Source organism: Trachinotus anak, unplaced genomic scaffold (assembly GCF_046630095.1).
Source record: "Trachinotus anak isolate AG129_WGS33_773 ecotype Australia unplaced genomic scaffold, CSIRO_AGI_Tana_v1 ptg000001l, whole genome shotgun sequence".
NCBI classification, from domain to species: Eukaryota; Metazoa; Chordata; class Actinopteri; order Carangiformes; family Carangidae; genus Trachinotus; species Trachinotus anak.
In genome coordinates this window covers 378779-393180 of record NW_027273852.1, presented here as the reverse complement: position 1 = coordinate 393180, position 14402 = coordinate 378779, and the positions used below count along the sequence as shown (strand labels likewise).

The window sequence follows — 14402 nt, the reverse complement described above, 5'->3', positions numbered from 1 at the left end:
ATGATGAATTTCTACAGGAGGAGACAGAACTTCTTCTATGCTGCTATCATCTATGACCATAAACACATCTGTTGTGTAGACTGATGCTTGGTGCCACCATCAGGTCAAACTGTTCTGTCATTTGCCCAGTTCAGTAATGGCTGTTTGGGCTAAATGGGGGGGTGTTGGACCATGATGCAGCTGTGTTTACAGAGCTGTTGCTGTGGTTGTTTAACAGCCAGCTACATCTTTATACCTTTGCATATTTCCAGGTTGTCCATCTGTTCGTCCCGTTTCTGGTGAACCTGATATTTCACTGACACGTTGAGGGAATTTCTTTACATTTGGTACAAGCGTTCACTTGGACTCAAAGATGAGATGTTAAATTTTGGTGGGCAAAGGTCAAAATCATGGTGATCTCACATAAATCAGTGATAAATAAGCAACGCCCATTGGTGATTTTGTTACATCTGGCACGTTCACTCAGGTTGTGTCTCACCACGCCCTAGATAGTCCACTACACTGGGAGTTTGCCATTTTGTTGTGCTGTCTGAATGTATAGTGAATTATTATACCCTATATAGTGGTGTCATAGAATCCTGCAATTAGCTAGCCAAATATTAGCACGATAATGCTAGCCCACATGCACTAACATTGCTAAGCAGCTAATGTAAGAATCAAGAAGTGCTTTTAAAATCAATAATTTTACATGTAACTCCAGGGCTTTAGTAACATTCACTTACCTTTAATTAACACACCAACACTTGTTTTAATAAGAGCTAATATTACTGATTTCTGACGCTGTTACCAGCTAACAACTAAGTCAAAACTGATTAAGATTAACTTTAAGGTTGGTGTTTATTAATCTTAATCAAAAATAAATTTGATCACTTCCATATGTTTGACCATATTGTGACAGTCATTTGGAGGTTCGCAGTCTGCTGCTATCTTGGTATTGCTGTTAGCCTGACCCTGATGTTTCCAGATGTGGGCCACATACATTATGTCCAATGTGGCCTGAGTTTGGTTGTCCCGTACTCAGCCGCACATCTCCAGCTATCGGCTCAGGCTCGGCCCCGTAACGTCACCAGAGTCCGACAGTACGCCAGATTTGCCACGACCCAACCTTAAGTGGGCTGATAGTACACTGCTAGCTGGGATGCATCATGCAAAGTAGAGTAGAACTGATGATCAATAATCAATCAATCTACACCATCATGCATTGTGCTTGTGCCGAAATTCCTTTTAGTGTACGCTGCAGCATGATGGCTTTGAATTCAGATAATGGAGGCCTGCTGGAACACAAAGCAGCAGACCTTTTACATCCCACAGGGTACAGAGAATGTTTTCCCTGAGGGATGTCGTGCAGACCTGGAGTGGGTCCTTTTTAACTTCTTCAGTTTCAAGTGGACACTCAAGTGAGTAGGCGTTTTCCTTGACATCCTTTTTCTTTGTTTTTTTTGTAACTGTAGGAAAAAGATGACTATCTCCACGTAAGCTATGTCGTCCTTAAAACTCCATTGCATGACTGGTTTCATAATGTAAATAATGAGACTTCATGAAGTCCTCTTCGTGTTTGTCAGCCATCACGTTTGTCTTTTTTTCCTTTAACATCTGACAGCTGTGGCTAATTTCTAGCTGACACAGTGCAGCACTGCTCATGATGTGTTTATCTCAAAGTCACACAGACAGTTTCATGCAGTCTCTTACACATGAGCACCTCATTACTGAGATATAACAAATGTATGGTCTCATGCTATGTGATTAAAAACAGGCATCTGAACACAATAGCAGATAATTCAAATGAGATCTGAGACAAGAGGCTTCAGGATCATAATGAACAATCAACCTTGATTTTACTTACTTCAGTTTTGACAGTAAACATCTGGCTGGTAATGTGAGGCCACGCAGCACACGAAGGTTTAACTGACAGCAGCCGACAATATTCAATCACTGAGAGACGGCACTCAGCCCGATCAGCTTCAACCCGTCTGTATCAGTTCAGCTCGGTTACAGCAGAGGAAGCTTTGTGATGCTTTTTTCTAAAGACCTGTTCTTTTTTAGTTTAACACTGTAAACAAGTAACATCAGTCTCTAGGAGCATAATTTCATCTGTGGTAGATAAAGTCAGATCTGTTGGTATGAACTCTGGAAAATATGTTCACCTCACTCATGCTGCTGTGCCTGGATTATTTCAGTCTCGTTCCCGTTTGAACTTTTCAACTTCCCTGCCTGTTTTTTTTTTTTCTTTAATCATAAAGCTACCTGCCTTGTTCACGCTTGCGCTCTCTGTCTTCCTACATGTTTACTGTCTGTTTTCATTTCTTAAGTTCACGCTCTCAGCCATGTTTAAGGTGAGTGTCACTTTCAGGATCTCGGAGTGTCTCATATCTTCATTTTTATCTTATCAAAACTACTATGTTGTAAATCTCTTTCAGTTTGATTTATTTGGTCAAAATCAGGACTACTTTTACAGTTTTTTTCTTATCTGTTTGCAAGTTTCAACACCTTTTAACCATGTTTCTAATCTCAACTCTAATTGAAAGTAAAACAAAATGTTTCTGTGAAAGGCCCTGAAGATAAGGACTCCAGGCCTCAGTAGTCGTGCTGTCTGTAGTAGTGTTTAATGTTTAACCGCCCTGCCCTCGCAGGAGGGAGGAGGAAATTTGTGGGAGTTGAATGTTGACTAATACTTTGCACAGACTGAGGTGAAACCACCAGACTGTGGACTAGGACCTGTGAGGACTCCCGGGGGATCCCAGATGATCATCTGTAACGGGAGGAGATGGACCAGGCTTGGAGCCACTCGCTGGACTTTAAGGTTAAGACACTGAATATTTAGAGCGTAATTTCAGTATAAGCTGTTCTAAACATATATAAAGATATATAAGCTCACCTCTGGAACTTGGCTCTAATCACGGCGACTGCGCCCAGCAGGACTGATAAGCTGAAGGACAAAATCAATACCTGGAAAATCTGAGCTCACCGCTCGTAACCATGAGTGAGGAAATGGAGATAGCTGATGAGAAAGACTGGAGTCAACTTGAACCCAACTACCCCCTCAAAATCTTCCTGACTGTCTTTTACAGCCTCATCCTGGTGACGGGGATCGTGGGTAATTCAGTCACTATCAGAGTGACACAAGTGCTGAAGCAAAATGGCTACCTGCAGAAGAATGTGACTGACCACATGGTGAGCCTGGCGTGCTCTGACCTGCTGGTGCTCCTCATCGGCATGCCGGTGGAGCTCTACAGCGCTATCTGGTTCCCGTTCACGTCCGCGTCGGGCAACGCTTCCTGTAAGATCTACAACTTCTTGTTTGAGGCCTGCAGCTACGCAACCATCCTCAACGTAGCCACACTCAGCTTCGAGCGCTACGTGGCTATCTGCCACCCGTTTCGCTTCAAAGCCCTGGGTGGGAAACGTACCTCTGCCCTCATTACCTTCGCCTGGCTGGTGTCTGTGCTCGTGGCCCTGCCGTTGCTGGTGGCCACGGGAACAGAGGGCCACATCCCCTTTCTCGCAGATACCCCCGTCCAGAATCTGACTTTCTGCACCAATCTGAGGGAGCGCTGGGTGATGTACAGGGTCAGCCTCTTCGTGGCTTTCATCGTCTACATGATCGTGTTGGTCTGCGTGGCCTTCATGTGCCGGGCCATGATCCTGGTCCTGCGGAGACCTGTGACCTCCCTGGATGGAACAAGCAATGGACCGCAAAGAGCAGCCAAACATGAAAGTTCAAAGGTCAAGATGGCCAGGAAGCAGACCATCGTTTTTCTTGGTAGGTTGCTGCTTTAATACCTTGTTCCACAATCTGTGTTTGATCAGACATGATTGTAGGGCTCTGATTGTTTGTATTATGTGTGTGTGGTCTCTTTGGGCCATTGTGCACGGTGTTGTGTGTGTCTGTGTGATGTCGTTTTATTACCATCAGCCTCTTCATTGGTTTACACCAGTGTAATTACCCCACTGACTTTGCCTCACAAGTGGAAATGATAAAGAGAAGTCCTGTGCTCTGTTTGCTTTGTTTCCAATGTTATGACCATTCAAATGATGGATTTCACAGACACACACATAACAAACTGATACACACTGCTTCTGTTTAGGGTTTGTTCTTGAACTGAAAGAAACCGTGTAGATAAACCACTCTGTCATAGTGACTGTGTCCTGTTTAAGTTTGTTTGCATAATGTTGTTGAAGGTTATCTCTGTCCATAGAAACATGTTTGATCCCTTTGTTAAAGGTCCCATATTATATAAAGTGAGATTTTCATGTCTTTTTTGACATTATAAAGCAGGTCTAGTTTCTATATTAATACTGTGAAAGTATCAAAGCTTCAGTCCACAGAGAAATGCACACAGCCTGTATTCAGAAACTGAGCCCTAAAACCAGCCGTCATGAGTTCTGTAACTTTGTGATGTCACAACAAAGCAGTCACTGCTCTCAGCCAGGCCCCAAGCCCCGCCCACCTGGACCCACCATCCAACCTTATATCCTCCATCCTCCTTTCTTTCTCTCAGTGTTTACCTGAAATCTGCTATATTTGTTGTTCAATCACTCAAAAAACAGTCAGCCAATCAGAGGAGAGGCTCAGAACCTCTCTTCTGATTGGCTGACTGAGCTGCTGTTACTAGAGCTCCAGAGAGAAGCCGGAGAGAAGAGATGTAAAACTACACTGAGAGGGTTTTTGGTTCTTTAAACCCCAAATATATCTTTTTATGGATATCAGCATTTCAGATAAAACACAGTAGAGGTTAAAACATGGGACCTTTAACGTGGCCCCTATTTGTCAAGAGGCTTCATGCTCATATTTTAACTCAGAAAAGTCAGAATAAAACAAGTCACCCAAAACTTCAATTCATATACAACAATTAAAAACTGCCACTGAATCCTGACAAGGACAAAAAAAAATAGAGAAACCTCACAAAAGACCTCACAGAGAGTGCAAGTCAAGGGTGCAGTGGGTGCCAACACTGCCATCAGATAAAATTTTAATAACAAAATCTGCTGAATAAATTGTATGTGAGCACTGGGGTGAACATCCTGAGCACATGAGCACCATCTCGCTCCGTTGGCCATCAGGTAGGATTTGACATGAAAAGGGAGGGACTCATAGATTTAGTTGGCTGATATTCTCCACTGGAAACAGGCTGAACTGGAGAGAGATAGAAGACACACTAATACATACAGCAGAAATCCCCAGGTCCCTTAGTCATACAGTGAACTGGTCACAGAGAGTGAATAACATGAATAAACAGCACATTGCCAGAAAACAGGACACACAAGAACTGAAATCCAGGACCTGGAGGAGGAGGAATCTGTTTCATATAAATGTACTTTTATTCCCTGTATTATGCAGTTTTTTAAAGATGGACTAAGAAAGAAAGACAAATCAATATTTTTTTTTATATTAACAATGAATTATGTATAATGACAACCCAAATCTGCATCCTTCTCAGCTCTATGGACCATTTTAGTGTCTTTCAGTTTATTGATTTGTTTTTTTTACTTGCAACTTCACTTGTTTTGGTTCACACTGGAAGCTCCCATTGACCTTGTCTCCAGAGGCAGCAGACAGTGGCTGTCAGAGGAAAATCTTTGATGAACCCACTGTCCACCGGCTACCCGACAATAAAGTTGGGTCAGTCCGAAAAACCTGGAAATTAGCATTTTAGCACCTCTGGGTCCCTTTTCCTGAAGTCTCTGGTTTTTTCGAATGGGTTTTTGGTTAGATGGTTAAAATAACACAAGCTCAAGACATTTTCACGTTTTGTTGTACGACATAAAATACGGCAGAAACACAATCCCATTCCCCCTTCTGTCCCCTCATTTCCTGTCTCTCCACAGTGTCCTGTCTTATAAAGGTGTAATTAAATACCCCTCAAAAAATTGACTGAAAAAAAAAAAAGGATGATGATCTTCATCTTACGCCAGTAACATACAAACAATTACAATCTTTTGTGTCTTTATTGACCACACCCATTAAACATTCACAGTGTTGGTGGAAAAATTAAGTGAATCCCTGGATGTAAAAACTGGTTTAGTACCAATAACCTGAAACCAGCTCCTCCAGTTGCTGCTGGTCAAAGCTGCATAATGTTCTGGACCGTTGTTCCTCCAGAGCTGCTTCAGCTCAGACATATTCTCAGGATTCAGATCATCCCACAGCATCTGTCCTGGGTTAAGGTCTGGGCTCTGACTGGGTCACTCCAGAATGTGGATTTCCTTTGGTAGAAGTCGTTCTGTAGTAGATTTACTCGGATGTTCATGGTCATTGTCCTGCTGCATCACTCAGCTTCAGCAGGTGGAACCGCCCTGACACTATCCTCTAAGAGATCTTGATGAACTTCATGATGTGGAGTTGTCCTGGAGCAGAGGCAGCGAAAACACGTTGTAAAACATGTTCCCAGTAGAGTTGTGCAGAGTCAAGCTGCTCTTTGGCAAACTTCAGGTTCACAGTGATGTTTTTTTTTTTTTTTGGAGCTTCCTCTGTGTTGTCCTGACATTGATGATCTGTGTATGTTGGACTTGATGTTAACCAGCTCCAATGATTCCATCTGCGTTGTGCCTTTGGAGTCATTTTTACTGGGTGCACACTTCTAGTGGAGAGAAGCCAAAGAACTAAATCATTTCATTTATAGATACTTTGTTGAACTGTGGACTGATGAAGATCTAAACTCTTTGAGAGTAGTTTGATATAAACAATTATTGATCGTACATCTTCTGAGATCTCTCTTTTGTGGGGCCTGGTTCACATCAGCAGATCCTACTTGTGAACAGCAAATTTAAAAGTGTTTTTTATAAGTCAAAGAAGCTCTAACACACACCTCTATTCTGCTGTCATTGACTGGACTCCTGGTTCATCAACTCCTGACTCCATTTAGCTGTTTTTGCTGATGTCATTGGCTGAGATGTTCACATAACTTTTCCAATCTACACTGAGAGTGTTTGAATGCTGTTTTCAATATGGACAAGAGCAATACACAATAGATTGTCTTCGTCCTTAATCGTAACTTAGATCTGGTGATATTTTAAGACAAATTTATGCGTAAATTCGGATATTTTCAAAGGCTTCACTTACTTTTTCCCGCCACTGTAGCTGGAGAACAAAGTGGAGCTTAAGACCCAGATATTTTTCTCAGGAGTGGTCGGGAGCCGAAACAAAGCTGAAAGGACAGTTAATGTTGTGAGACACACAACACAAAGTTAATGCTGATATGATAAGTGAATATGTGGTTGTTTGCTCCACTTTATACAGCTTGTTCTGCTCCCTGCAATAAATAAATTAATTAATTAATTAATAAAAACATATATAAAAGAAATAACAAAAGATACAGAAAAAGCTTAAGTCTACATTTATATTTACAGGCAAAATTACACACATGCAAATGTTCCCATAAAAGATGAAAACTCTGATTTTGGTATTAAACAATTTAATGTGATTATTGGATATTTTCACTAGTGAGACCACAAACAGTGTTTTTACTTTGGTTTTAGTCTGTTGTGTCTTTGTCGTGCCACTTCTCTGCATTCCAGAGTGTGTCATCACCACACATCCTGTGTATCTACCCACACACACACACACAAAACCATTATTTGTTTGAAATCAGTCACTAATGACGCCATGTTGGATCAGTTTGACATTAAGTGTAGACCAAATACTGATAACTATGTGTCTGAATCACAGCGCTGGAATTCATTGTGTATATTTACAGCTTAGTCTCAGGGAAGTGATTTTATAACCAGGCTTTTTGCTGACAGGTCAATGAAACACATATTTATGTGTAATTATTACTGTTGTGTTGTATCTAATGTTTCTGTCTATAAATTCTCAAAGTTTTCAATGATGTATTCAGTGGGATACAAAATATGAACTGTGAAACAGAAAACAATAACCCTTTTATTTTTTTAAATGGCAAAACATTGAAGCATAATAAAATAGTGTCAGGTTTGTTTTTTAAATTTGACATTAATATAACTCGTATTTGAATTGTAGCTTATCCAAAAGGTCAACAGTTGCAGCTGCAGCAGACACAGCTCATGAAAGCAGGAACTTTAAAATCCCCCAGCGCCCATTTGTCACTGTTTGTGTCAGAAAACACACTTCTTCTTAGAGCCAAGCCTAAAATAGATGCACCATACACATATTTATAGATCCAATGTGACTCATACCCTCTGAGGATAACGCAGGTTTGATGTCCATCATGACCAAATCCATTTAGAGATCATACAAAAAAGATGCTCCTTCACGTTTGAAGTTTTCAAAGTTGGTTGTCTGTGCGTCCATGTGTACACTGCAAACAGGAGCTGCTACTGGATAAGTTGTAATACTTTTAATGGTGCCAGTTTACCAAATTATAAACAAGTATAGGGCAAATACAACAATTGGGGCTCAAGCATAGACTGTATATATAAATGGACGTAGACTCCAGGTCTGACAAGTGAAGCCAATGCTGAAGAGCTTTAAACCTGCATCTATCTAATGACCAACAGGGGGCGACTCCACTGGTTGTAAAGAGAAGTCTGATTGTGTTGAAGTCTATGAGAAAATGTCTCTACTCCTCACTTGATTTATTACCTCGGTAAACATTTTCCTAATGTCAAACATCAAACTGAAAACTTCTGTCTTCAAGGAACCAAAGGTCTTGGATCTTTCTTTTCATTTTGGACGGTTCAGCTCTGGAAGATGTTTTTCTCTATGACAGTTTGCATCCTCGACACTGTGACTGTAACTAAGCTAAGTCCTCAGGACAACTGCGTATCAGCCACACTGAGAGTCACTGAGACATTAGCAGCTGAAGAGCCAGATATTTCCCTGAGGAGCTGGTGGAGACCAAAACAAGAGAGAAAAATGACAAATGTCTGCTGGGCATGTAAGTAGGCAACTGTTTGCAAATGCAACAGCCACAAAGACTGTATAAGGCTGACTGTTAGGTTCCTTAAAGCTTGTTACATTGCCCCCATTAATGCAACATTAACAAAGAACCACTATTCACAATTTATGCTTTTAAATCACACAGTTGAATTTGTTTTAATACTAATACATTTTTACCTCAGTGTCCTCTAATTTTATCCACTGTGTTAAAGTTTTATTGTTTGACTTTTACTTTTAGTACTTTTTCTCACTAATTAGTCAGTTGTCTAATGTCTTTGAGCTGTTCTGCATAATTTTGACAAAAAAAATAAAAAAAATTTTCAAGTTCTTCAAACTTAATGTAAGTGCCAAACTAAATCATCCTTAATAATCTGGTAAACTTCCAAACTGGCTGCCAGGAGGCATTCACATCCTTCAGCCCCTCCAAGTCAGTGGATCATTTACAGCTGGTGAAGAGCTTCACTAGTTCTGTTTTATTTTTTGAATCATTTTATGCATGTTGGTGAATGCTGGAGAAATGTTAATTTTTCTGCAAGACATTTAGCTGATACATAACAAATGTTTCCAGAGATTAATTCTAATGTGAGCAGTGTTTCAGTCTGAGAACTCAGTAATTACAGTTATCAGACAGAGCAAACTATTTATTCCCCACACAGAAAGCTGACTGCTGTAATGAAGCGCTGGCTTGATGAAGATGTTCCTGCAGGTAGTTTGATTGAATGGATAGATTCCCTCAGTAATAGAAGATAATGGGTTTTTGAACAATGTGGTTAACAAGCTTATCAGAACACAACAACATGGGGAATTCTGCAAAATGGTTTTTGTTTCAAAGGCTGATTTTCATTTATGACAAACAATCAGACTGTGGGCAAAATACTTGAAGCAGAAAAATGTTGTCTGACTGTCTTGTGGCTTATCAGCTGACAGCTGATAAGATGTGTGATGTGTAGTGTTTAATACTGACCCAACATTTCACTGTGAACTATCTAATATTGTAAAAATCGTTTTTTGTAAAAGGGGAACTCCCCAGGAGAGGTGTGGGGCAGGAACGGTGACATTACATTTTTGGCACTGAAAACAAACCTGAGCTGAGAAGTGAAGCGTACACTTTAATCTGAATATTTTCTCCACGTAATACTGCCATCAATCAGCCCTTTCCTTTGGAACTACGTTTTTTCAACCATTGCACTACAGAATATGGTAGTTCAGCGGTTCGCAAACTGTAGTTTTAAAGAAAATGGCTGCTTCATCCACTTACAATATACCATTGAAAACAACCAAGGTGTAAAAAGTTTATCTTAAAATGTGGCTTTAAACTGGACAACCACAACACTGACGCATGTGGATGACATCACTGACAGGAGACCCACTGAAAGGGACCTACAATGATTAAAATCACAGATTTCTCTGGTTTGAGATTTGATGGAAACATTTGGCATAAACTTTTAAAAAATCATAACGTAGTTCCAGTCATTTTTAGACATTTTAATGTGGAAAAGTTACATATTATAACTTTAAATTCAAAGTGCCAGCCTTCAGTTACACTTTGCATTTACTCAGTCAGTCAGTGTGTTGTTACCTCTTTCCTGATGAGTTATTAATTGAGGCTATAAACCTAGTAACTGGGGAAAACAACATACTGAGTGAGAGCCTCAATTAGCTGAGATATAATAAAAGACAGAAAAACATATGATCCTGTCTGTCACTATATTTGCATCTTTATATTCTAGTTACTTGTTTGTGTGCCTCAGCTAAATCATTGCATATACCTTCTGAAAATAAATCAGCTTACAAGGCATTTCTAAATTGTGCTGCAGAAATACTGTTAAAAAGTTAAAAAGAACATTATTTTTCTCAGCTCAGAGAACAGTGAAATTGACTCAATCTACCTGCTCCTGATTGGAAGAAATAACTGTTACCATGTTATATATACAACAGTACTGAATGTATTAAAGCTGTTGACTGAATTGTGCTTTAATTCTGTTTTTAGCTCTGTTTATTGGGAGTTTCTTTCCGCTGGGGTTTTCTTTTTATTCATCAGATAATCCTTTATTAGGCTTAAAGTAAAAGGTAATTCCAAACTGCATAGAGAAAACTGATGTTTTTGGGAGGAAGAAGCGGAAGTCTGAGGCTAAAACTCGACAGGCTTGACTGATTTTGAATCAGTTTACATGTAATGACACTCCTGAGGGTGTGGTGGTCTTTTATGCAAGCAGTTTTCTTCTGCTTTATCTCAGTAGGAATTGTGCAGGATGTTCACTGTGCTCCGTCTCCACACCCTTTCCCTCAAGGTTTTTCCTCTACTTATAACCAACAGACTAGAATATTGAAGTTTTATAAATATTGATGTGTGTATAAATATTGATGAGTTCAGATACACAGTGGGTTGTGTGTTTCTTATACTAGAAATATGTCAGTGCAATATTTAAACCTTTATTACACCCATATTTGAAGTGCAGGTAATTGAAGTGATTTCAAAATAACTGAACAGAACTAAGAACCTAATTATGATTTCCTGAGAACGACACGGCCATATTCTGACCACCTCACCTGCCTTCCTCTCCAACATTACCATGTCTATCATAACTACTTCAAAATTCATAGCAGAGCTCAGTCCCCATAAACAACATCCTCACAATGGAATATTACATTTATTGAATATTACTGGGGAGGTCAAGACATCATCTGCTGGCATCAACAGTATTCGCTTGCATCCTTATTGACTGCTGGCTCACTCTGCCTCAAGAATTACCTGTTTGAGTTTGGGTTTTAATTTGAATTGACTTGTGATTGTAGTCGGCAGACAGAGGAGACCCGCTGCAGAGTCTCACTCTGATGATGTCAGTTATCTCTCAAGTGGCCACGTTTCTGCCGCCGCTCGACTTTACCTTGTGATAACTTTTAATCCCGGTTGGGCGCTGCCACAATGGAGAGTAATTAAAAGCAGAGAACATCCCTATGAAGTTGCCCACACGTCACGTCCAGCGCAGAAGGTTAATTGCTTTAGATTGCTTTTTTCAGTCGCCGTGAGCTGCCGGCATTTGCGAAATGAATATTAATTCCCTTTTGCTGCCTTTGGCCTGCGACCTTTGACCTTTGCAGGCCATTTGTGATGGGAGCACTCGCTGAGACTGAAGAGATACGAAAAGAAGTGGTGTTTGGACACTTGAGGAAAATACAAGAGCGGAAAGCGCTGTTGTTATTCCTCATTATCAGTGATAATCCTGTGTCTTCACCTGTGTTATCACTGCACAAAATCATCGCTGTGTGCTTTGTATCACAAGTTACAATGTCTGCTACTATATCACATGAACCTTTGTAGTGTGTGTGTGACATTCAGCTTCAGACTGGAGTAAAAAGCAGAGCAGCGGCTCTTTCATCCTGCAGGATTACTCAGTTGTTTGAAGTACAGTTGACTGCTGATAAACAACATGTTTGTGCAGTTTTGCTCCAACAAGTACATTTAATAATCTCCCATGTTTGATCCGTGTTTCAGACACCTCCGACACAGCACTTCAGACCCGAACACAAAATAATCTGCTAAAATCTCGACATTTACACATTGGATCAGCTAATTGTGTTGCTATAGGCTTCCTGTAATCCACTGATGTACATCAGTATCTACTGAGCATCAAAGAAAGAGTTTGGTGATAAGATGAGATCCTGCAGTGTCACACCCAGACGGCAGTGCAGTAAAACCAGCAGGTGGTGGATCGAAACGTTTGGCTGAGTCTGTCTGGACGTCCTGGAGGTTAAAGTGGTGGGTGGGCAGGAGCAGGTCTGAAAGAAGAACACAAGCAGAGAGATGTTTAGTCAGATAGGTTGACATAAGAATAGTGAATTTAGAGACTTTGACAAAGTGGGAAAGTGGAAGTGAAAATTAGAAGAGAAATAAGAAGCAGACAGAGGGATAAAGGAAGAACAAAGATCAGTCTCATTAAGTTTATCAGTCGGCACTGATGATGTTCAGTGAATTAGGCCTGAATTAAGCAGAAGAAATATTCATCCTGATGAAAAAATGTTGTTGTGAAAACCTGTTGAGGAATCACCTTTGATGCTCTGAAACCGTGCTGCTCCTGTGCTTTTTCTCTTCCCTCACTTGGTTGTGAGGAGACTGAAGTGGAAATTATTAATAAGAGCTTTTTGGCTTTGAGATGCTTAGAAACTAACTAAGTTTCATTTTTATCCAGAGATAACCTGCTGTGTCAGTGCATCACAGGGAGACATGTGCAAGGGGGGAATTCCTGAATTACAACGGCCCTTTGTGTCGCTGGTCAAGTGCAAACAGGGCTCATGGTTTATCAGTCATGCAAGGACAAATCTTTTTCCTAATACCAGTGTCACTAAAAGAATCAGGAAAACACAAGATCACTCAGCAGCAGAAGAAGAAGGGAGGTGGAACGCAGGAAATTAAAATCCAACGAACCCTCGAACATACAGTCATAAACTGATGCCGTCTAACGGTGGAGGAGAATCTCAGGATTCATAACTTTCTTCTTCTTCTTCTTCTTTGTCTTACCTGCTCAGCCACTTTCTGCCAGTCTGCCAGAACGGGGCTGTAGCTCACGAACTTCTGCGACAGCCCAATTGCCGCCCATGAACCTCTCCCCTTCCGATCGATGGGGCTTATTTATTGTGTTTGACTCCCTGTCGGCCTGCTTATACTGCTGGGTGGCCCCTCTCAAACCCTTTTACTACCAACTATAAAATAAACCTCAGGGAGGATTTGTCAAGGCTCTTTGGGCAGGTCGATGACTGTTCCTCCAACACTCCTCCTCTCAAACCCTCCCTTGTGTCCCAGCATCTACTGTGCATTGAGTGACAGCTGCATAGTTTAGCAATGAGCTAAAGAGCCCCGTGGACCCTTAGCAGCAAACATAGCTAAAGGCAATCCTTCCTGCGAGTGACAGTCTGCACTCTCCAGGCCGCCTGGGAGACAATCCTGCTGATGGCTGAGAGGGTGACTGTGTAGCTTCATGGTGTGTCAGCGCTCACAGGGGAAATCACAGGCTGCACTGTGTGGGTGTGTTTACTTATCTGCTTTACAACACTGTACTTAACAGAGCCACACACACTAAAAATGCTGCAGCATGCCAGCACTTGGCACTCGCAGCTGGGATTGAGTGATGCTTGGATGATGTGATCAGGGGATCCGTTTCTTCATCTGACAGCTTTATGGTCACTTTGGGCCAATTATTATCACCTTATAAAGATGCTGTGAATTGTTGCTGCCACAGTCAACTTTATTAAGTCCAGTATTTGCTGTCCATGTCCTGTACATGTGACTGTTTTGGGCTCCATCAGCTGCTGACTGCAGTGGTGCTGTAGCTGCTAAATGCTCCACTGTCTTGGTCTGCCTGCTGTCGGTGGACAGGTGGTGTACAGTGGGTTTATCAGAGCTTTCTGGCTGGGAAAAAGGTGGTGACGTGGAACCAAATGACCTCCCTGTTTAAGGCTTGGACTCCCCCTCCCCCAAAAGAGGTAAAAACAACAGGGGTTTAAAACATTTATATATTCTTCTTACCTGTACTTGTAAAATTATAATATA

The 14402-nt window shown here is 41.0% G+C and overlaps 1 protein-coding gene across 3 annotated transcripts in view; it reads left to right on the top strand.

Moving 5' to 3' along the window:
- Positions 1–1457: 1457 nt before the first annotated feature.
- Positions 1458–14402, top strand: part of gpr39 (G protein-coupled receptor 39) — a 30633-nt gene continuing 17688 nt past the window's right edge. The window contains exons 1-3 of one of the 3 annotated variants that reach the window (XM_071479763.1): positions 1458–2333; positions 2682–2800; positions 3069–3760. In XM_071479763.1, the coding sequence (XP_071335864.1) occupies positions 2121–2333; positions 2682–2800; positions 3069–3760 (1024 nt within the window). In that variant the 5' untranslated portion in view covers positions 1458–2120. Of the gene's footprint in view, positions 2334–2418; positions 3761–14402 lie in introns of those variants that run through there. The other 2 variants (XM_071479918.1, XM_071479837.1) reach the window with 2 other exon arrangements.